Here is a 22,399-nt window from a genome sequence, read left to right on the forward strand (position 1 = left end):
AACCTGATCCACAATGTTCAGTTTATGGGCTCAGGTCGCATGCTGAAGTTACGAAGTGCAGTTCAGAAAGAAACGCAACGAGATGATGTTCGGTTGCAAGTCTGGATACGTCTTAATACACACAATAACATAATAAAAAGATGTGAGGAAATAGCAACATTATCAAACCAGTATTCTGTGTGCAGAGATTCCTGTACTTACAATGGAATATGGTTTTCACTGTATTTATTAAAAGCAACATGTTATCTTAAAATACAAATCCAAAGACAGAATAACAAATGTACAATAATACCAGAAAACAATGTGCAATTTTCAGTAGGATTGTAATGTATGTATAAATGTATGTGTGTGTTTGTGTGACTAAGCAATCACAGTATAATTATGTAAAATTAAAGCTCTCAAGTATCAAAATATTATTGGAATGCACTGATTGATACTCCAAAGTTGTCTAAGCTAAAGTACAGAAATACTGTGTAGTCCTTGAACTATGATCAGTAAAAAACAGAGGCTTTGCAATCTTTCAGTTTTACATGTTAGAGCATTACATTCATTTAATATAATACCTATTTATATATATTATGACTCTCTTCCATGGTCAGTATAAATTAATTAAATATGATTCATATATAGAAAATGTCTGTCAGTCGGTATTGGAAGATCAACAAAATATGTTAATACATATGCAGGTTATGACTGTTTTGTGTGTGATTTAAATATACTATTCCCAAATATGTTGGGGTGAGATTTTTCTTATACCTATCCCTTATGACAATCACTAGAATTTGTTAAGTAGTAGAAAATATATCAAGCATGGAGATAAGATATGTACAAAGTAGCAAGACCGTGTCATAGTCTAACCTGTCAGCCTCAGAGTGTTAAATGACTTGAATGTACAGCTTAAGGTAGCTCTGAGCCTCTCGGTTGTATTTACAATTGAGGAATGAATTCGTCTTGATACAATAACTACAATACCTATGTAATAGATCCTACCTGTTTTGATCAGTTTCAACATGACAAAATGGTTCAGCCAGAAACTTGTGGATAATAAATGACAAAATATGTTATTTACATTTGAATTAACACCGACACATGATGATTGTCTAATTTAATAGTAAAACTAGCTTATCTTTGCTCCCATAACCATGTTGTGTAACATGCTTACATATAAACGTTATTACATTTGAATTATTGCATGTCATGATACTGTATTAATGGATCTTCAGTAACAAAATTATAAACGCTCTTTAATTCTACTGATTTGAGGTGAAGAAGTAATAGGAAGCGTTTTAATTGATCCTTTCCTACTGTCGATGAATTACAAAAAACACATTTGGAATGTTCAATCTATCTTCATCTTCAGATGGAAAAGGTAATATACCATTCTTTTAGGCTATTACAAAATGTTAAGTCCACTTGATTGGCCATCTTGTTTACACATTTCAAATGAAATATCTTTGTTAGCTACAAGTTCTTGTACCACGTTCAGAGTTATGTTTGGGGAGTATGAAATTGCTACAGCTTAAGGCTGGTTCACAATAAACCGGAAACGGCAACGAGAACGAGAACGGAAATAATGTTAAAATAAATGTATTTATACCTTGACCAAAACTACTTCCGACTTGACAGTTTACAGAGAAGGGGGAGCAATGTTGTCATGTTGCCCATCTTTCGTGTAAGCGAGCACGCTGCCGATAGAGTGCAGTAATGAACGGCTGACATAAACACATACATTTCTAACCAATTTGTTGAACACTAGGCATTAAAATTTGTCTACATTATTATTTTATTAGTCTATTATTATAATTAATAGTAGTAGTACCATATTCTTCAATGTAATACCGTTAGAAAAGCGTCGAAAGGACTCTAAACTTTAAAAATAGATTTAAATTTAATACGAAGCCTTTACCTGTATGAGTGCCGGTATTCTTCAATGTAATATTGTTACAAAGGCGTTGAAAAAATGTAAAAATATTTATGATTAAAAATCTGCACGGCCTTTTTCTTTTCCAATATCGTTAACAGAGATCTTATTAATTTTAACACAAGCAGCAGTTCTCATTACGACTTGCGCCAAAGGTAAAAGAAGCCCGTCATTATCTTTTTCCTTTCAAAATACTCTATCACATAACACACCATCTCTCGCGCTTGACTCTTTAACGGGGCACCTTGTCCAATATTCTTTGTTCTCCGTCCTTCCGACACTGCACAAGTCACCCGTTTAGAAAATCTCGCAGAAACTAGAAAACGCACACTAGTCACACACTCCATCAATAACAACGAAGATAATACGTGTAATATAATTTAAACATAATTATCGATACACTAAAACAATAATACTTCTAAATAATATTTTAATTCACACAAAGCACGCGCTAACCAGCCAACTCAAAGTCATTCCGTGCACTATTCACCACTAGGCCATGGTATTCACGTGCTACTTATAAACATAGACACGGCAACACCGTCCCGTTACCATGGTTACGCTTCTCTCGTGATTGGTTGATTTGAATGGTTGCCATGGTAACACGCTAAAGGCGCCATTTGTCAGTCGGAAGTAGTTTTGGACAGACCATAAATGTGAACGTTCACAATATTCAATTATGAATCTTCACATTTAAATACATTTATTTTAACAATATTTCCGTTCTCGTTCTCGTTGCCGTTTCTGTTCCTGGTTTATTGTGAACCAGCCTTTACTGTATGCAAGACTGAGGAACAGAATGAAAGTAGAGCATGAATAAATTCAGTGGTATGAAATGGACGTATTGTAGGAGAAATTATTCTGGCAGGCAGAAATTTTCACAAATAAATTATGACCTATTGGAACAAGACACAATTGGCAAAAAACACTCTTCATAGAAATGACCTGTGGAAATAATTGTTATATTCGTGTTTCATAGCTGCCTAAATTAATTTACAGCAACCATGAAAGTGAACTTTACATGTCCTTCAGTGATCAGTCTCGAAATTAAGCCACTTTTTTTTTTCTGGAAAAGAAGTGAAATGAATATGAAAAGAAACGTCTTTGCCTCTGCCAACTGAATTTATACAACTTTTCTCTGTTGTCATTAGCAACCGAGTTAACAATGCCTACATAATTCTTCTTGTAACAAGAGGGTACAAGTTTACATGAAATTCGTTACAATAGTAGTTAAGATTCATATTATATTACTTTCAGCGTTTAGTAATGTTAAAAAATCTTTCAGTATGTTTACTAAAAATAATTCCAAATAATAGCAATCCTTTCTGTGATGCAGTTTCTTTATTTTAATTAAAATTTTTAATAACTGTCTTTTATTGTCAGAATGTGTGCAGTTGTACTAAAATCACAATACTGCGACACTGCATACCTATATGATGTTAATGGTCTTGTCACATTCAGGATTCTTGTAAATGATACACTGTTTGATAATCACAGTAAACTACTGTCTGTTCAAGTGGTTATGTCACATTCCGGTTTCCCCAACCTATTTCTGCTGGCCCCTCTGTAGAGGTTAGTGGCTGGGCCATTAGGATCTTTCCTGAAAATATTTGCTGTACCGAATTGGAAGCTACGTAATATTATACAACTGTTTAAAATAATTTAAAGAAAAGTGTCCTGTTAAGTAACTGTTATGTGATTTCACCTCTTCCGACAATCCTGCAACATAACCACTTGGACAGACAGTACACATGACACAAAATATCAAATCTATACTCCTTTAAGAGAAACCAGAATGTACTGTTCAATAAAAAGTTGTTGCACAGTTGAGTGTTTTTTTTTTTTTTTTTTTTACTATAAGTCATTGCTTAGAATTTCTTTCCTTTGTCTAGAAAAATATCACCAAAACAATTTTCCTAACTTCTGTAAATGTGGTTCTCCTGGATTACTAATATGGTTTCCCTGAATTTCCTTATATGAAAATAAGAGAAATATGAATGAATCAAATAATTATGGATTATTTGTAACTTCTACTCTACATGCAGGATAAATTAAATATGAAAAAGTATTAGAGTGCCTAATGGGGTAAAGCCGAAACTTCCTGTAAACTATGGCTGTTACATTAGGTAGTGATAGTTCATTTTATATGTGCCAATGACTATCTATAGAAGCAAACTGTGACATCATCTGATAAGCTGAAGTTGCTGTGTAATGACTGAACATAAGTCACAAGTCTTCGTCTCTTACTCCTCCCTACCATTCCTACTTATAATAAGAAAAGAACAAAAACAGTGGCTTCCTCCTCTGAAAACGACACTGTACAGTGATTGCAAAAAATGTGCGTTTTGCAAGCAGAATACGTAGATTCCAGGTGACATAAATTATACAAAAAAAAAAAATTATGATCTAAAAACTGAAAGATAAAAAATGGAAGACTTGATAGTAAATTGGCTTTGCTTTCATTATTGGTTAGTATTTTATGTACAGTCCCAGAAAAAAAAACAATTAGCCCGACACTTGAAGCTCCTTACAGAGCATGATTCACACCATAACGATTTAACAAAGGTTCTCAATCCAGTATTATTTGAATAGTATTACAGGAAGGTATTTCACAACTAAAAGCACGAAATTAATCTGAAAGATCAAATTGATGCCTAAGAGCCATTATGAAACAAACGTGATACAGTATGACAATTCATCGCAAGCATTCCAATAGCTCTGTGCTAGTGTGCTTGCTCGCAGTTCAGGATCTGGATACTGTTGAGGAAAGATTTATTTTTTTTAATTAATTATGCTGGTTAATTTCGTTTACCATCATTCTGCTTTATTGCACGATTTATAAATACCCATTTACTATTAAAAATAGATCAATTTTCAACGCATCTTTTTAAATGCCTTTCGGGTTATTACAACAATCGAAGTAAAATGAATATCAATAACTGCCAAAGCGATCTCATGTGTACAGTCCACGTCACCGTTTTTGGCGTGTGAAATAAGTAATGGGAACATTAAGTACAGGTGTTTTACTTTTGCCACAGTCAGTCTGACAACTGTGTTTGGCAAATGGTTGATCTGACATGCATAGGAAGTGGTACCATTCTGAGCTCCACTAGCAATATGCTCATAAACTGGGCATTATACTCTAGGACACACGCCAAAAACGCTGGCGCCAGCTGTACCACTGGTTTGGAGCACTGAGCATGGGCAATGTGATGAACCTGGAACTTAGAAAATTCAGGCGGGCCTTTTTTTTTTTTTCTGGAACTGCATAGTATATCATTCTTTGGAAATTGTATACATTTCTAAAGAAATAATGATATTAAAAATATGAATATCCAGCTTAAACTGAAAATTTAGTGTCAGTGTTGCGAATCACAGCTGTAAAAAAATAATAAAAAAAAAGAGAAGAAATGATACAGAATATTATATTACTGTCAAATGTCACAGTGGGAACTGATAATGAGGTTCTGTAAGCGTAAACTACTGTAATCTCCCCCAACATTGTATGAATATAACTAACGAACTTTCATACTGCAAGAAAATGAAAGTATTTTAAGTATTATAATTAATTACTACATTAACGATAACATGTAAAATGCAGCCAGATCAAAGTTAAACCCAGAGTCAACGAGGAAAGCTTCTTTTAATATTTTCTGAAACTTAAAGAAAAGTTAATAATGTAAGTAAAGGAAGTTTAAGGCTTAGAATTCTAGAACTAGTTGATTAGTTTTGGGGAATATTGTTCTGTAATTTCGTATTGAACTTACGCTAGTGACAACATAACTGGTGTATTAATACCTGAATATTATTTCATTGAATTTGTGCTTAATTTGCAGGTACTTCGGTAGATTATGAAGATTTCTGGAATATATGTGTATATAAAGAGATTCAAAGTCATGCGAGCAATTATTATAAATATTTATTGAATGGAAGCTATTTAACACAAAAAATGCAGTATACATTATTTGAAACCAATTAACAACACACAATACATAAAAAAATAAATTTTTAAACAGACAACAAAAGAATTGCATAAAATATATAATAAAGTGCAAACTTAAAGATATTCTGTAGCTTCTGAAGATGTCAGCAATTTCAGAATTTTTTAAAAGAAAAACAATTGTAATCAGAAAAATATAAATTTCAATATTTCGAACAACTCATAGTGTAGAAGGCAAATCCATTGCTATCTTTAAGCAAGATGGAGCACCTCTTTACATCTAACAGTCTTGCTTCCTAAACATACAATTTTCTGGAAGATGGATGTGCCAAATGAGTCTCAGCACTTGACCTACATTGCCACTGAATCTTATATCTTTAGATAGATTTCCTTTCTGTAGAAATATGTAAGAATAAAATATACAGAAGATACAGACAAGTTTACCATAAAACGTAAATGATTTGAATAGAATATTAAGGATAGTTCAAATTACTGATCCGCAGCTAGTTTCATTGTGGCAAAAAATTGCTATCACTTTGATTTTGATGTAAGCTACACACATTAAATGAGGATAAACAAGTTTTAAGAACTGTTTCAAATAATTATGCTGCATTTTGTTGTGCTCAGTATCCTTTGTTCAATAAATATCTATAATCGATAATGCTATTTTGACTCAGTCTGTGTGTAGAATTTAAACATATCCTCTGAAAAGTTGCTCACATTGTGACACTAACCTAACATACTTCATTCATGTTGTTTAGGAAAGATTTATAACTACTAGTAATGGAGTGATGTTTTTTACACTGACTCTGCTATTATAATGGTGATTTCTTCACTGTCTCATATTGTCATTGTTAACTCGTGTTAGGAAAACTACAAAATAATAAAATAACTTCACAAACTTACCTTCAATTATTAATTTATACTTCAAAATTGTGATCGCTTTTGTTAAGTCATAGTTACATTATCTTTGATTGGACATACATGTCCCATGTTATGAAAATATCGTATCAAATTATTTCTTATGAATCAATATCTTTGCATTCTATAAAACTAAATTTGTAAAATGTGTACTGCAGCACGAAACAGAAAGTGTGTTGAATATATGTTTTTCTCGAATTGAGAAGTTTTAAGATTTAATTCCAAACTTGAATATTTATTCCCTTTAGTCTTTATAGACCTGGAGAACTGCTTTAAATGATTAGAATTAAATTTAATGCATATTTCTTCTGAAAAGAGAGATGCACAAGTCGCAATGTGGAAATGCGATATGTATTTTAATTAAAGTCGAATGAAATTGTAAGGGTTTGGAAGTATCAGTCACATCTACGTTATATGCCTAGACAGTTATAAAAATCACTTTTTAAAACAGTGGTTGTATGGCATTGGGACTATTCTCAAGCTGCAGCTACATATACAATGAGTCATTGTGGCCAAATTGATGTCAGCTATAGCAGACCACCTAATATGTGCACTCAGATGAAATGCAAACAAAACCCTAATTCCACCTCATCCTCTGTAATTATTTCCCACCCATCCTGCATTATTTTCTCCCACTGTTCACAATACTGAGACAATTGTGGGGCAGTTCATTGTGTTCAAATGTCTTTTTAAAGGTACCGTAAAGTGGGGTGACTTTGAACAGTAATTTAGCGCCCTTCTAAATTAAATGTTGGATCCTATTGCGAAAGAACTGAACTAATTTATTGACAACTTAAACAGTTTTATCGCAATTGGGCACAGCATTTAATTTGAAAGGCGCTAAATTACTGTTCAAAGTCACCTCGCCATTCAAAGTCACCCCTCTTTACGGTAGTGTCCCTTAAAACTGCGACTATTAATAAAGTCCTTTATTTTTAGTCAGTCGAGAACATAAAATTTTTGACAAAAATGAATTTTAATTTAACTTATAACCTCATTAATTTTGTTTTAACATTTTTGTATGTAAGTACAATGACGAATTATAATTCTAAGGTAACCGAGTCTTTTATTTCTTTTGAATTTAGTTTATTTTGCAATTATTTAATGGTTTAGTGATTAAATGAAGACTAATTCTTTTCTTTACGCCACAGATGTCTGGTTCAACATGTCTAAACGACAATGTTACTAGCAAAGTGTGATGTCCTCCTGTCAAAAAGACAATGATGATGAAATTGGCAAATTGTGCAAACCAGGAAAGAGCATAACGAGGTAACTGAAAAATGGCTGGACAGACCTCGTAACCTAGATATATTTGAGTTTACTTTTTAAACCCTACAATTTGGTATAAGTGTCATTGCGTTTCATCATTGCGACATCCCCTTGTTCATACTACACTTACATTTAAATGGATGGAACAAAGTTTCACGTTTGTACAGAGCGTTCGCCTACGGGTGGGGCCAGGAAAGCGGCCTGCCTGCGGTGTCGCTTGCGGAAATCGTCTATCCGTAAGCTTCCGCTTTCTATACTATACTCTGTAGAGTTTTCATTTTAAAAGTGTAGCAGCAGTAAAGACTGATGTTTTTGAAACACTAACTTCCTGTGAAACACGTCTTAGAGATTTATTAGGAGAGCGTGTAAATAATGCACTGATTTCATCAATTTTTCTCCTGTCAATACTCCTCGTTTTTGCTTAGGAATTGTAGCATTTATCGACCCTGCTGTCCTTCATTTGTTAACAAGACGTCTAACAGCTTCTCTACCCTGAATTGGAGCACCTGAATATTTCACTTCAAATTGCCTACGCACCTCTCTACATGACTCTGTTTTCACATATGCATCATACATAAAAACTCTCTGTTCAAGCGTGAATTTTGCGTTTTGCATTGTTAACAAATTTTACACACACGCTGAATATTTAAGCAACTGTGCCAAGGAACTGCACTGTAGGTACGTGTTAAATACTGCAACATCTGGCTCACAACTGATAACTTGTCGACCTTGATGTCCTTGATTGTCGAGCGTGTCTCAACAACTGTGCGCACAAAGCGGCGTATCAGTACATGCCGCTTTCCTGGCCTCACCCGTAGGCGAACGCTATGTATTTGTGTACAGTAAATGCCTTCCTTTTTCGGATTTATAGATATAATTCTGACAGTGAAAGAAGAGAAATATGAAATATTGTGTAGGCAGGAAATGTAGTATGTAACATTTTATATATATACTGGCAATCTGTCTCGGAGGCTGCTTTTCATTTGTTCATCTCATTCACCGCAATATTTTGGCTTTGTACATCCACTATTTTGCTTCCTACTCATCCTTGCATGAGCATAGTTCCATTTTTTTTCCTTCCACAAGTGCTCATATCATCTTTTTGCTCTGAAATCCATTTATTCATCGAATGTTTCTTTCTATTTCAGCCATAATCACACGGCTAGCTTATGCAATAAACGGAAATGTACAAAAGAGAATTGGTGTCGCTTTGGCAGGCATTCTTGCTGCTTGATAAAGGCTAATTTTATTAATCAAACTCCATACTTGCACGTCAATTTCTCTTGGACGAGTTGATGAGGTACTTGCAGCAGTGTGTGAGCAGATGTTTTTCTCCACTGCCATCAGTCTGACTACCCCCTAGCTCTCGGGTGTAGATGTCCAATCCGTATTGTCCCTCCTCGGGAAAACTGATGACAAAAGTAACCACGTCGTCATCTGACACAGAATGTGACACAAACTTAGAAAGTCGCTTCTCTTCTACACCATTCTTGTGCAATGTTGCCATGAAGTCTGTCAGAGGCCGTGACATACGGAACTGAAGCTCGAGTTCTCGGCCCGCAAACACTAGAGCATCCTGATGAACAACAAAGAGAGCATTAGTATCGCTATTACCGATGTTTCATAACATAAAAGACACATTTTCCTCAAAAAACCTAATTAATGCAGGTGTTCCTCAAGGGGCTGTATTATCACCTACACCAGTGATGTCAAAGCAAGCGCATTTTTCTGACCTTGACGTGCACGGGCATCAAGCGCTAGATATGGAAGGAGCAAGAATTATGTATATGAATAAGGAGCCTATTGGATTAAGAAAACAATGGTGTACAAACTTCAAACAGAACGTGAAATATTATGTCGTTATTTTATATGGCTATTTGTTGTTTGGTATTATCTATATTGTCTGTAAAACAAAGTACTAACACCAGTTTCTTAATATTGCAGTCAATAACATAATCAAGAGTTAAGAAGGAATATTCACATAAATTTCATAGTAGTAAAACTTTACTATAGTAAGTGAATGAAACATCATTCATAAAGAAAGTGGTATCCCAAAGAAAGAGATTAAGTATGACATGGTAAGTTAGAATTGATATTGATCGTATCTTTAGCCTTATAAAAGTAATCAATAAACTAATCAAAACAATATTACAGTACAAAGCAAAATTACGTAGGTATATGTAACTAATATTACATAACAAAACCCTTATCGCATTATGCTTTTAAGGTGACATTGGTGCGCAATTTCCAATCATCAGAATATTAAATTATTTTCTCGAAATCTGCTCAAGCTGACAGTTTTACAACACATGGGCACATATCTTTGTTTATGATGTAACAGTAGTTCCTTTGATCTAAATGAGGGGTTGGAAAGCAATGTGGATTGTTAATGTTTAGGTGAGGGGTTTGGGCTTTTTCCATTGCTGGTTGTCACAATAAAAAATTAAGACAACGTTTCGAAGGGTGGTTCTCCCTTCGTCTTCAGGTGGAAGGAAGGAGAGAAGAGAAAAAAACCAAAATCAGTCATTCACAATAGCTGTACGTAATGATCCCAACAGTAGGTTTTTTCTCTTCTCTCCTTCCTTCCACCTGAAGACGAAGGGAGAACCACCCTTCAAAACGTTGTGTCTTAATTTTTTATTGTGACAACCAGCAATGGAAAAAGTCCAAACCCCTCACCTAAACAGTAGTTCCTTTATTAATTAATTTTCTTACAAATATTTTCCATGTCAATATTTTCAAAATTTTCAATACATATCTTCAGTAAAACATATTTACGATATCTTAGATTTACGAAAACATTGTTTCAGTACCTGTAAGGCTACTAAAAAAACATATCTGAAAATTTCACCTTTCTGTAAAAAGTTGAGAAAATACTGTTTTTGAATAAAAAAGAAACTCGTAAAAAATGAGCATTAAAATTGAAACTTAAATTCTTATAATGCACTTATACTTCTCAGACAAATCTAAAAATTTACGTGGATACAGTTTTAATAAGTTCTCTTCCCTTTATCCATTGAATCAGTGCTGCCCATCCCTGTGTATAGCTCGACCAAGGTGCATATACTACCTCTCTCGTCTGTCTCTTTCCTTTCCGCTATAAAGCGCTCAGGCTCTCCTGAGCTCTAAAGCACGCACTTACACCTATGGGCATCAGTTGACATGACCGACCTACACTATTCAACGTTGAAACTTCAGATTTTCCCAGACATAAAAACGTTCACTGCACAATAAGCTGGTGATACAGTCATATATACATCAGACATGGACACCAGTGGCGTGGCATGAAATTTTGAGCAGGGGAAGCTAATTCAAGTTGTCTTTCATCCAATATGAGAAAACGTGTTACAAAAATATAGTCTTAAAATAAATAGTAGTCAATGTCAAGTCAGCAGTCGAAGATTGGTTGGAACCTCGTAAGTAACACCAATAAGGCATGACCTCAAATGGTACGTAGTAAAATATGATTTCACGGTTTACACATATCTCTAACAAATAGACACGTATACGTATAACATTTGCTCACTCCCTGTCATAGTTAGAGGAATCACAATATTAACGGTCAATAGATACAGTATTAGTATCATTACTTATGTATGCATCTGTCTTTTGGTTGTATCTTTCATTGACAGCAAGGGAGTCGGTCATTTGTTTTTTAGATCACACTTTTGTTCGTAAGTCAATCTTGATAATAGACTTGTCCTAAAAAAATTTAAGTAAATTGGTGTCAGGAACTGTTATTTCACTCATTATTTATTATATCAGCCACTGTGCACACTAACACTTCAACTGAACATAACTGACGAAAAGGGATAACTCGGAAACTACTTATTTTCAATGTTAAAGCTAGCTTCTTGCTACCCTTGCGACCAGGATAGTTTAGTTAGAAAGGGATGGAAAATATGCGGGGTGGATTACACAGCAGAATGAGTGTGAGAAACCAGTCTGCTTGGAAGCTGGTGTGTGCAGGCTTCTAGTTTACTGCTGCATCACAAATCATCTTGAGCTGCCGCATCACAATATTTAACGCGTAATCATAAATTCTATTAAAATTAATAAATAATTTTGTCCATAGACTGCAGGTTTATTATGAAATTATTATTAACTGGGGAAGCTGAGCTTTTTAGCTTACATTGACGCTATGCCACTGATGGACATAGACAATTCATATATCAAAATTCAAAATTATTTAAATAAATTAGACCTCGGTGGTCGTGATTATTATTTTCAGTTGTCAATAGTAACATCTTTTTCTCCTAATAATAAATTAGTTCATTTTTAGTCACAGCTTTTGCCAGTTGTTCAACATCGTAATAATGTCTGTTCTCACCTGATGTGTGATGGGTACTAGTCCAAAGAGTCTTGTTGCTTTCGTGGGTCCCCACTCTCCACTTGCGCAATCTGGCAGGGGCACCATAACTGTCTGCAACTCCTCACATGCTATCTTGAATTTGCAAACACTCTTGAACTTCATTGGTTCTCCTGTCAAATATTCCTTGGGTGTTACTGCATTGGCGAAGATGTCTAGAAGGAAGGCTCCACTGCACGGGGCATGTACTCTGAAGGCGACAATATTTCCCACCACAGACTGGAAAACGAATATGCGTTAATTCATTTTCTATTACTTTCATTAGCTTGGAGGAATATTATTTTTTGAATAGGAAGAGTCTCTAAAACAGATTCACTTAAGTCAAATTAATGTTATTTGAATGTGTTAAGAGTCCTCAATTTCTTAATAAATAGTTTAAATCAACAAATAAATTAATATATCAGCTATGTACCATCTTGACTATGTACTTATAAAAATTCCCTTACCTTTTATCTCTCTCTTTCAAAAAAAAGTACACTGACTTGAATTTACAGTTCGAAATAGCCTATGATTAATTCAGTCACATGAATGCAGAACATGAATGAAATATAGTAGTTTGTAATTCTTACTTTCATCATTTTCAAAAGAGTATGTATATTAATTTCATACCAATATTAATTTCCGTTCACAATGCATATACTTCAGATTTGGTAATAGTTCGTTCTCCTCTCCATTTCTTCATGAGTCCGCCTGCAGTTGCCATGCACTGCAACCTTTAGACTCGTTATGCAAGCTCACTGTAATATCTCTGTTACCGATACTAATAATAAGACACTGATACTTCATTCTATCTCTGCTAAAATGCTCTGGTCTCTACCTACCATAGGCCTACCCAAAAATTGACTAACACCTGCGAGTCAATTAATTATTACAGAAGTAAATGACACTTGGAAGGAAATTAAACGCAGAATAAATATGGGAAATGCCTGTTATTATTCAGTTGAGAAGCTTTTGTCATCCATTCTGCTCTCAAAAAAAAAAAAAAAAATGAAAGTTAGAATTTATGAAATAGTTTTATTACTGGTTGTTGTGTATGGTTGTGAAATTTGGACTCTCACTTTGAGAGAGAAATGGAGGTTAAGGGTGTTTGAGAATAAGATGCTTAGGAAAATATTTGGGGCTAAGAGGGATGAAGTTACAGGAGAATGGAGAAAGTTACACAATGCAGAACTGCACGCATTGTATTCTTCACCTGACATAATTAGGAACATTAAACCCAGACGTTTGAGATGGGCAAGGCATGTAGCACATATGGGCAAATCCAGAAATGCATATAGAGTGTTAGTTGGGAGGCTGGAGGGAAAAAGACCTTTGGGAAGCCTAGACGTAGATGGGAGAATAATATTAAAATGGATTTGAGGGAGGTGGGATATGATGGTGAGACTGGATTAATGTTGCTCAGGACAGGGACCGATGGCGGACTTATGTGAGGGCAGCAATGAAGCCATAGTAAGTAAGTAAGTAAGAAGATGATGCAAGCCACATCGAAACAGTGGAGATGGTTTTTAAACAACTAAATAATTCTTCAATGAATTATCACAGTATTGGTAGCATAATGATTAGAGTTATTTAAAGAGTTAAGACACTTTTGAAATCTATTAAACACGATTAAAAACAAGATTTACATGAGAATAAGAATACCAGTTTATTCACAAAAGAGTAAGTTTAACTCCATGGTGTTTTGTTTTGTTACTTAGAGAATACTTGAGTGCCTATCCCAAAAGCAAATTTTCGAAGAAAATTATCACAGCAATTTTCTTTTAAATAATTTATTAATGAGGACATTGATGATACACATTATTAGACATCTTGAAAGAGTTTAAAATGAAACCTGTACTAAAATACATATAACATTATAAAAGCAACTGAAAAGGTCATGGTGACAGAATGGATCAGAAAACACAAAGAAGACAATGAAGGTGAAGAAACTGCAGTAGCCTACGAAACTATCTTTTTTTTCTCTTTTTATAGATGGAGGCTGCTATGAACTAACCTGCATAACAAATCGCTTAAGACTGACTCCATCAAACCCATCGCCATCACTATCATAAAACTTGAGGTTATAATGGAAGATAAGGCTGGACTGCATATGGGCTGGCATGGCTATCCGTACGGTAGCTGCACCTGTAAGCATATGTAAAATTACACATGTGCACTTTGAATATTAATTGGTAGCAGTAATTTAAGTTCTTGATCTAGGAGGACATGTCCCATTTTATATTATATCTCTTTCTTGTATCACCTCTTTGAATGATGGTGAGACATAAAAGGTCAAATTTCGCTCTTTGACTAGTATTTATGACTAATCCTTAAGGAGTTAGCTCATTATAGTGTTATAAAGCTCTAATTACATAGATCAACAATGATTTCTCTCCGAAAAAGCTAATTGATCCACGTGATAGAAATTGATGTGCTGAGTTCACATCTGGTTGTAGTATTTTTTTATCACGTGTAGTTTTTTTTATACATCTTGATTACACAACTTTTAACACTATATCACTTCGGAAAACGTATTATGTGTCCTTTCTCGTGTTAAATTTTACATTACCTCGTTAACATGTTTCAGCCTGTTATAGGCCATACTACGGAAAGTGTATTATGTGTCCTTTCTCGTGTTAAATTTTACATTACCTCATTAACATGTTTCAACCTGTTATAGGCCATACTACGGAAAACGTATTATGTGTCCTTTCTCGTGTTAAATTTTACATTACCTCGTTAAAATGTTTCAGCCTGTTATCGACCATCTTCAGAACTCTGAAGATGGCCAATAACAGGCTGAAAGATGTTAACGAGGTAATGTAAAATTTACACGAGAAAGGACATATAATACGTTTTCCGTAATCTTTTTTATTTATTCTTAATTTATTATACTCTATGCTCTGCTTTCAATTTCTTACGCTGAGCTGCAGCCCCTTCCTTTGCGCAGCACACTATGTCGCTGTGTGCACTTATTTCCTGACACTGTTATTTTTGTTCTGTGAATGTAAAGGGGTTCAGCTTCCTGTGCCTATAGGAGAGTAGGAATGCAGAAGAATATTACATCAGACGTGCTTGGACACCAAGGAGAAGAGAATGCCCAACACATCCCATGGCTCAAAAAGGTAGATTAGAAGCCATGTTGAGTTCAGATAAGTTTGTGAAATAGTATCATATAAATTAGATTTTTATTTTTCAGTCAATCACTTATCATTTTAAGATGGCAGAAATAGATTCTGTTACATCAAGATGCAATGTTAATATACGTCACTATTTTCGACTTTCTTTCAAGTAGTTTTCTAACAGACAAACATTTGAACTAGGTGGAAATATTATTTAAACACATTTATAAAACACTAGTAAATAGTCTGACCATGCATACTTTACATAAAATGGTTGAATGGCGTACAAAGTCTTAAAATTAAATTGACATACAGATAGAAAGCCTTCCAATGAACATAATTATAATACAATATATTGAGAGGTATGCAATGTGCCTGAATTATGAAATTAAAATCGTTTAAAATTATTATATATAACACTGAAGACTAGGCTTGTTCTTTATAACGTTCAATGTATTGGAAAACTGTATGAAGTGGATGTAAAAGAAAATCTCGGTCTATTCACTGTGGTATATTAACATTGTATCCTGATGTAACAGAATCTATTTCTGCCATCTTAACATGATAAGTGATTGACTGAAAAATAAAAAAAACTAATTTATATGATATCAAAAAGGTAGGCCTACTGCTTTCACTCCTAAAATAATATAAAGCTTGGCTTGGCTAAAAACTTTGTTAAAACACTTGGAAAGAGAAATTCAAGAGGATTCTTGTATCTGAGTGAAAAATTTAATTATATCTCTGCTGCAAAGTTGAAAGAGGGCATATTAATAGGAGCACAGATAAGGGAGATTAAACAGGGAGAAATGGTTGAAAATACTTTGAATGCTATCGAAGTAAGAGCTTGATAAAGCTTCAAGCGGCTTTACATGAACTTCCTAGGCAATACAAAGTCTTCTGACTATAGAAACAAGAAGTGCAAGAATTGTTGGATGTGTATAACGAGATGGGTTATTGCATGTCAGTAATTGATTAACTAGCGGACTTACTCGTGTTAATTATGTAAGTCTGTGCGGCTTACAGCTGTTTCGATGCTTCATCACACCATCCTCAGAGCCTACTAGATCTCGGCGTCATCTCGAACTTCTCTGCCAGTTTTGTGGGTGCGTTTGATTGTTGAAAGGTGTTGAAAAGTGGAGTCAAATAGCGTATGTGTACTGAAATTGATTTGTGTGTTAGTTCGAGATGACGCCGAGATCTAGTAGGCTCTGAGGATGATGTGATGACGCACCGAAACAGCTATAAGCCGCACAGATTTACATAATTAACACGAGTAAGTCCGCTAGTTGATCAATTACTTATATTTAAGTGTTAAAAGTAGTGTATGCAAGATTCAAAATGGATTATTGCATGTCATTGAAACTTCATTTTCTGCATTCGCATTTAGATTTTTCCCAACAAACCTTGGTGATGTTAATGACGAGGTGAGTGAAAGATTTCACCAAGACATTAAGTGGAAAAATGTTAGCAGGGCTTCTTCAATGAGTCCATGATGGAGGATTATTGCTGAATATTATGTCGTGATGACTCAAAAAATGTTCACAAAATACAATCACCTGCTGGGCATTTCTAGCTTGTTATTTATAAATATTAATATAAGTTCATAATATTTAGAATATGTGTGTCAAGTCCTTTTTCATCAGAAGTTACTATGCATTTATATTACTATACTTGTAGTTTCTCTGTGCAATAATGAATTCTGTGTGTTAGTTACTATTCAAAATCTGTATGTGATAGAACAAAACTGAAGACATTTACGTAATCACCAGTCTTCGAGACTTCGGAGCAGTTCAGTGGGAAATCCGCATAACGGCGTACTGAGTATAGTGGTAAAGCGTACAGTGGGTTGGGGTACTGTAGAATGGTTGCCAACAAATACGCAAAGGAAAACGCTCTGGATTTGAAGGTTCTTACAAATAATTTGGTTTTCATACAAACCTATTTTCAAATTGTGTCTGAAACTATTACACGGTTAGAAAAGTCTGAGCAAGAGATGCCGGAAGCCCTCAAATTAATTTAGAAAATGATGCAGAGAATTAATGAGACATCAAGTATATCAGTTACTGAACGTGTAAAACAGAAGTGAAAATCAATTTTATGTAAAAATATCGGCTATGGAACATTGTGTAACATAAACAGCAAATTAGTGCATATAGAGACACTCGAGAATAAAGGACTGTCTCTTAGAGACTGCAATGATGTTAGGTTTTTTCGTTTTGCTCCTATCACATCATGCGACGTAGAGCGCAGCTTTCTACAGTACAAACTTTGGCAGATAACCGAAAAAGATTTACGTTTGAGACACTGAGAATGTATCTTGTAGTACATTGCATTTCGGTACTGTAACTGCACTTCCTAAAGACGACCAATAGGATAAATGAAAAAAATTAAAATTGCTACATGCTTATTTTCACCATTAACACTGTGTATATTTAAACACAAATGCTTATAAAAGACAGGAGAATAAATGCTTTTCACATTCTTTTGACATTATCATTGTATAATGTACCGGTATATTTACTTTCAGAATGTACATATGTATGTTTCCCCACACTACCGTACTCTACTCTAAATAGCAACGTTGTTACCTCAACACATCTCTATCTACCTGCAGCGAGTCAACAACCTATAGTGCATGCACAGTAAACTTATTGTATTGGGTCCAAAGTCTCGAAGCCTGGTAATCAGTGGCGGCTCGTGAACTTGTGGATTGGGAGAGCTGCAGTAGATTTCGGTACATACAAATTTCACTTCTTGATACCATTACTAATAAGTATAGGACAAAAATAAATGCACTACATATCGAAAAACCAAAACTTCCTGATTTAGTTGGGAAATGTCTGTAGGACCATTTGCTAATCCCTAAGAAAAACTAATACCATCGATTTCAGTCTCAATTTCAGATCAGCAGACACTCAACTTACAATCTACCAGTTCATTCTGAATTGTCTTAGAATAACCTTAAACAGTGGCATGTTCCAAATGATTTTTGAGAGGCTCATTTAGATTACTCACGAATTGTAGCAACCCACGAAACACATCAGGGTTCTTCGAATCGTTTTTTCATCATGTCCCCTAAGGGGAAGTTCATATTGGCCACAAAATTTGATACAATCAATTTTTTTAAATCATTTCACGATTTTTTATCACTTCTTGATTATGTTTGAGAATGTTTGTTCTGTTCGTTTCATTTAATTGCAAGCAGTATGAGTTTGCGTAACATAGCCAATGAAACAAAATTTTTTAGGTGAGACTGCGAAGGTTCGTGCATTTTGCTTTTTAGGGGTAAATGTCCTAAATCTGTCACACCATTCCTAGTCCATGCAGCATCACCACCGAAGAGGAGGCAAGGAAAAGAAAATAGAGATTTTTTTTGTTCACATCCACGTAACCACAAATGCTTAGCGTAAATTTCATTGTTATACATCCTTACATATATGCACTATTTCGGCTGGATGAAGCTTAAGTAAGTTTTAAGTCGGGTAACGGACGACCCTTTAATTTCACTTCATTACATCAATATTCTCCGCAAGGGAAAAATAAAATTAATATTCTGTAATTCACACACACTCATGCTTGCACATTTGCACTGGTTAAGTTACGGTATTAAGACGCCACACCAAAGCAACACTCAGATATACTGATGGTCAACAATTTTCTAAAACTGGAAAAGAAGTCTCTTTCGTATTTTACGTGCTATATCAAAAGGATTCTACTCGTGCAATCATTTTGAGTTAAGGCAAATATTAGGTTCTGCTGGAGGCTGGATATATACGTAATAATAAGGCAAAAGAGAATATTAATTTCGTTATATTAACTCGATAAGATTCTACAACAATAAGTATGTGAAAAGAAAATAAAAATTTTGTCATTAAGTTTCAAGGGAATAGAGAATCCACTTGACGCAGCATTACTATAGCGGTGTGGGAGGAGAGGAAAGATCCCTTGTTGCCTGGCTCTGCAACCACTGCAGCGAAATATGGGTTTTAAACAGCGGCAGTTTTTCTCTGCTCCCCTTCACCTCTCTACTCCCTGACCAAGCAAGACACACTCTCTATCCTGCAGATCCCAGGACGACTTTGAATGCAGTGTCAATTCCAATACAGTCTACGCGCAAAAAGATTATGCATAAGATAATAGTACATATTCCCGGCCAGATGAAATATAAAGCAATTTACCAATAAAAGCTGTAACAATTCTTCTAAACATTAAAATAAATATTATTTTTATTTTCCTGTCAAAGCAGGGAGTGCTGCAGCTCCGCAGCTCTTATGGACGAGCCGCCCCTGCTGGTAATCACAGTGAAAAATGATCCAGGAAAATCTAGTTTCATCTATGGCCATTAAAATCTGTTACATATTGTAGATCTATGTTATTAAAATTCATAAGAAGAGCAACAGCATTTAAGTACTGAAAAGGGTGGGGGGAAGTATTATTTTATAAAAATGAAGCAATCATTCTCACCAGTTGAGTCGGTGTACATTACAGCCTTTGTGTTGGTGTCGGGGAAGTAGAGTCCATAGCGGAAGAAGAGAGATCTCACAAATGGAAGTTCCTCAAAGTCTTGCAGTGTGATGGGATTCTTGAGAAGCTGCCATTCTGACTGGAGGGGGAAAAACTCGTAGATGAATTCCCGCGGATCTGTGAGGAAGTAGTGATCGTCGTACTCATACCTGTAATAAAGCCACATTCAATGTAAACATATAAGACATGATTCCAAAATGTGCTGTAGCTATACCTTTTGATGTACACTATGTCACTAGCACAAGATAAATAAATATTGTTTTAATCCAAGAAAAGTGAAGTCTGGAACAAATCTGAACAACTATTGCAAATTACAGTAGAACCCCGATTATCCGTCACTCTATTAACCGATTGGCGGATTATCCGACGTCTTTCTCTCGTTTTTTTTTTTTTTTTTTTTTTTTTTTTTGCTACAGAAATATATGAAGTAGATACTGGACATTATATTAGCACGTTTTTTCTAGAGAGTGTTATTACAAGCATTTACTCTTACACAGTATGGTCTATTGTAAGAGTTGTGGGCTTACTTTATACACCCCATAACTTACATATAAAATGTCTACTATGGGTATGAAAAGAAATCGTGTTGTGGTAAGTATAGAAAAAAAAGTGCAAATCATTGAGTGGTTTGGGGAAAGAGAAACTGTGGTTCACCTCGCATCAGAATACGACACTGGAGTTACAACTGTGTGCAATTTAATGAAAATTAAGGATACAGTGTATAAAGTATGTAAGTTTACAACACGACACCTCCACTATTCCTATCTTTCCACAGACAGCCATTACAAGGAGTTTCTTTGCCCCTTAAAAATCCGTCGTTGACGGCCAGACTTTAAATCAGTGAACTTCAGATCCTCTACCTAGCGTGTTAAATACATGATCATGGAGGAAAATACGAAAGTGCCAGTATTATTCACCAAATTTACCAAAATATTTTATAGTACGGATTATCCGATTTTTTTGATTAACCGTTCAGCCCACCCCCTTCATTACCACGGATAATAGAGGTTCTACTGTATTTCCTGGTTATAATACATTTTTCTCGCTGTTATTTATACTCGCTTTAACATCATTGGTCATATCGCGAGTTAAACTTTTGGTTGAAATCCGAAGGCCTGTGTACTATTGTTAAGACTGGTTCTATTGTTGTAAACTAGATGGCGACTGTATATGTATTACTGATTTGTTATGAATATGATTTCGGTGATGAATGAGGCCGGTGATATTCAGGGATGTTGTGGCCCGAATTTCCTGGCATTTGCCTTACGGTTGAGGACAAACCCTGAAAAATCTCAACCAGGAAATTCAACCGGACCGGGAATCGAACCCGGGCCCCTGCGTAAGAGACCAACATCCTGACCCCTACACCACAGAGGTGGTCCCTGGTTATATTGTTACGATATATAACTTCATGAATAAATGGTAATTGTATATTGTTACCTGAGACTATCAGATTTTCCTTTACTTCCTGCTTTGGGAACTTCCTTAGCGTTGACAAGATGTCTGGCTCCCCAGTTGCACTGCACGAATCGCCACGCGCCTGCTACATAAACTGCATTCCAGGAGTTGCGGAAACGGTTGTCTTCAAAACGCACACCAGGCTGATAGCCAGCTGATTTCGAGTAACCTTTTATAACTACGCAATGCAATCCGGCGTAACTGCAACAGAACATAACTAAATGAAATACACATTTTTAACATGTTGCATAATCTCTTAATACAGTCAATTTCGAGTTATATTCTACAGGGAAATTGGTGCCATGGGAAAAAAATTGGGTATCATGGATAGTAATTCCATTTTGAAATTGATATGTAAACCTATCATTTTACCTTATTATTAAATTCATAATAATAGAAAGTGATGCTGCACAGCTGTCAGTTGTACAAGACTGAGAGGTCAGTGGTGTCAATCTTAATTTATTCTTATTCTTCTGCTTCTCTATCTTCCATCATGGTTTGGACTTAGGAATGTTTTCTACCTCTGTGCAACTTATTACACTAACACTAGTGATTTACAAATAACAATTACCCTGAATAATTTCGAGGGAAAAATTGTTCCGGAGCCGGGTATCGAACCCGGGACCTTTGGTTTAACGTACCAACGCTCTACCACTGAGCTACCCGGGAACTCTAATCGACACCGATCCAATTTTTCCCTCTATATCCACAGACCTCAAAGTGGGCTGACAACCGTCAAGCAACCAACTTCGAGTGCACACTAACACACGTCACTGTTCGTTAACAGAAAACCACAAACCACAATTTAAGTCACACGGAGTTAGTGTGCACTCGAAGTTGGTTGCTTGACGGTTGTCAGCCCACTTTGAGGTCTGTGGATATAGAGGGAAAAATTG

General features: G+C 35.2%; 1 protein-coding gene across 1 annotated transcript in view; it reads right to left on the bottom strand.

The window, feature by feature from the left end:
* Window positions 1-208: 208 nt before the first annotated feature.
* The window catches only part of Hil (peptidase hillarin), a 233,271-nt gene continuing 211,080 nt past the window's right edge, over window positions 209-22,399 (bottom strand). The window contains exons 7-11 of the mRNA XM_069825515.1: window positions 21,486-21,704; window positions 19,986-20,194; window positions 14,414-14,544; window positions 12,382-12,639; window positions 209-9,627 (exon numbers count right to left, since the gene is read on the bottom strand). Coding sequence (XP_069681616.1) covers window positions 9,325-9,627; window positions 12,382-12,639; window positions 14,414-14,544; window positions 19,986-20,194; window positions 21,486-21,704 — 1,120 coding nt within the window. The 3' untranslated portion in view covers window positions 209-9,324. The remainder of the gene's footprint in view (window positions 9,628-12,381; window positions 12,640-14,413; window positions 14,545-19,985; window positions 20,195-21,485; window positions 21,705-22,399) is intronic.

Source organism: Periplaneta americana, chromosome 5, assembly GCF_040183065.1.
Source record: "Periplaneta americana isolate PAMFEO1 chromosome 5, P.americana_PAMFEO1_priV1, whole genome shotgun sequence".
Classification (NCBI taxonomy): Eukaryota; Metazoa; Arthropoda; class Insecta; order Blattodea; family Blattidae; genus Periplaneta; species Periplaneta americana.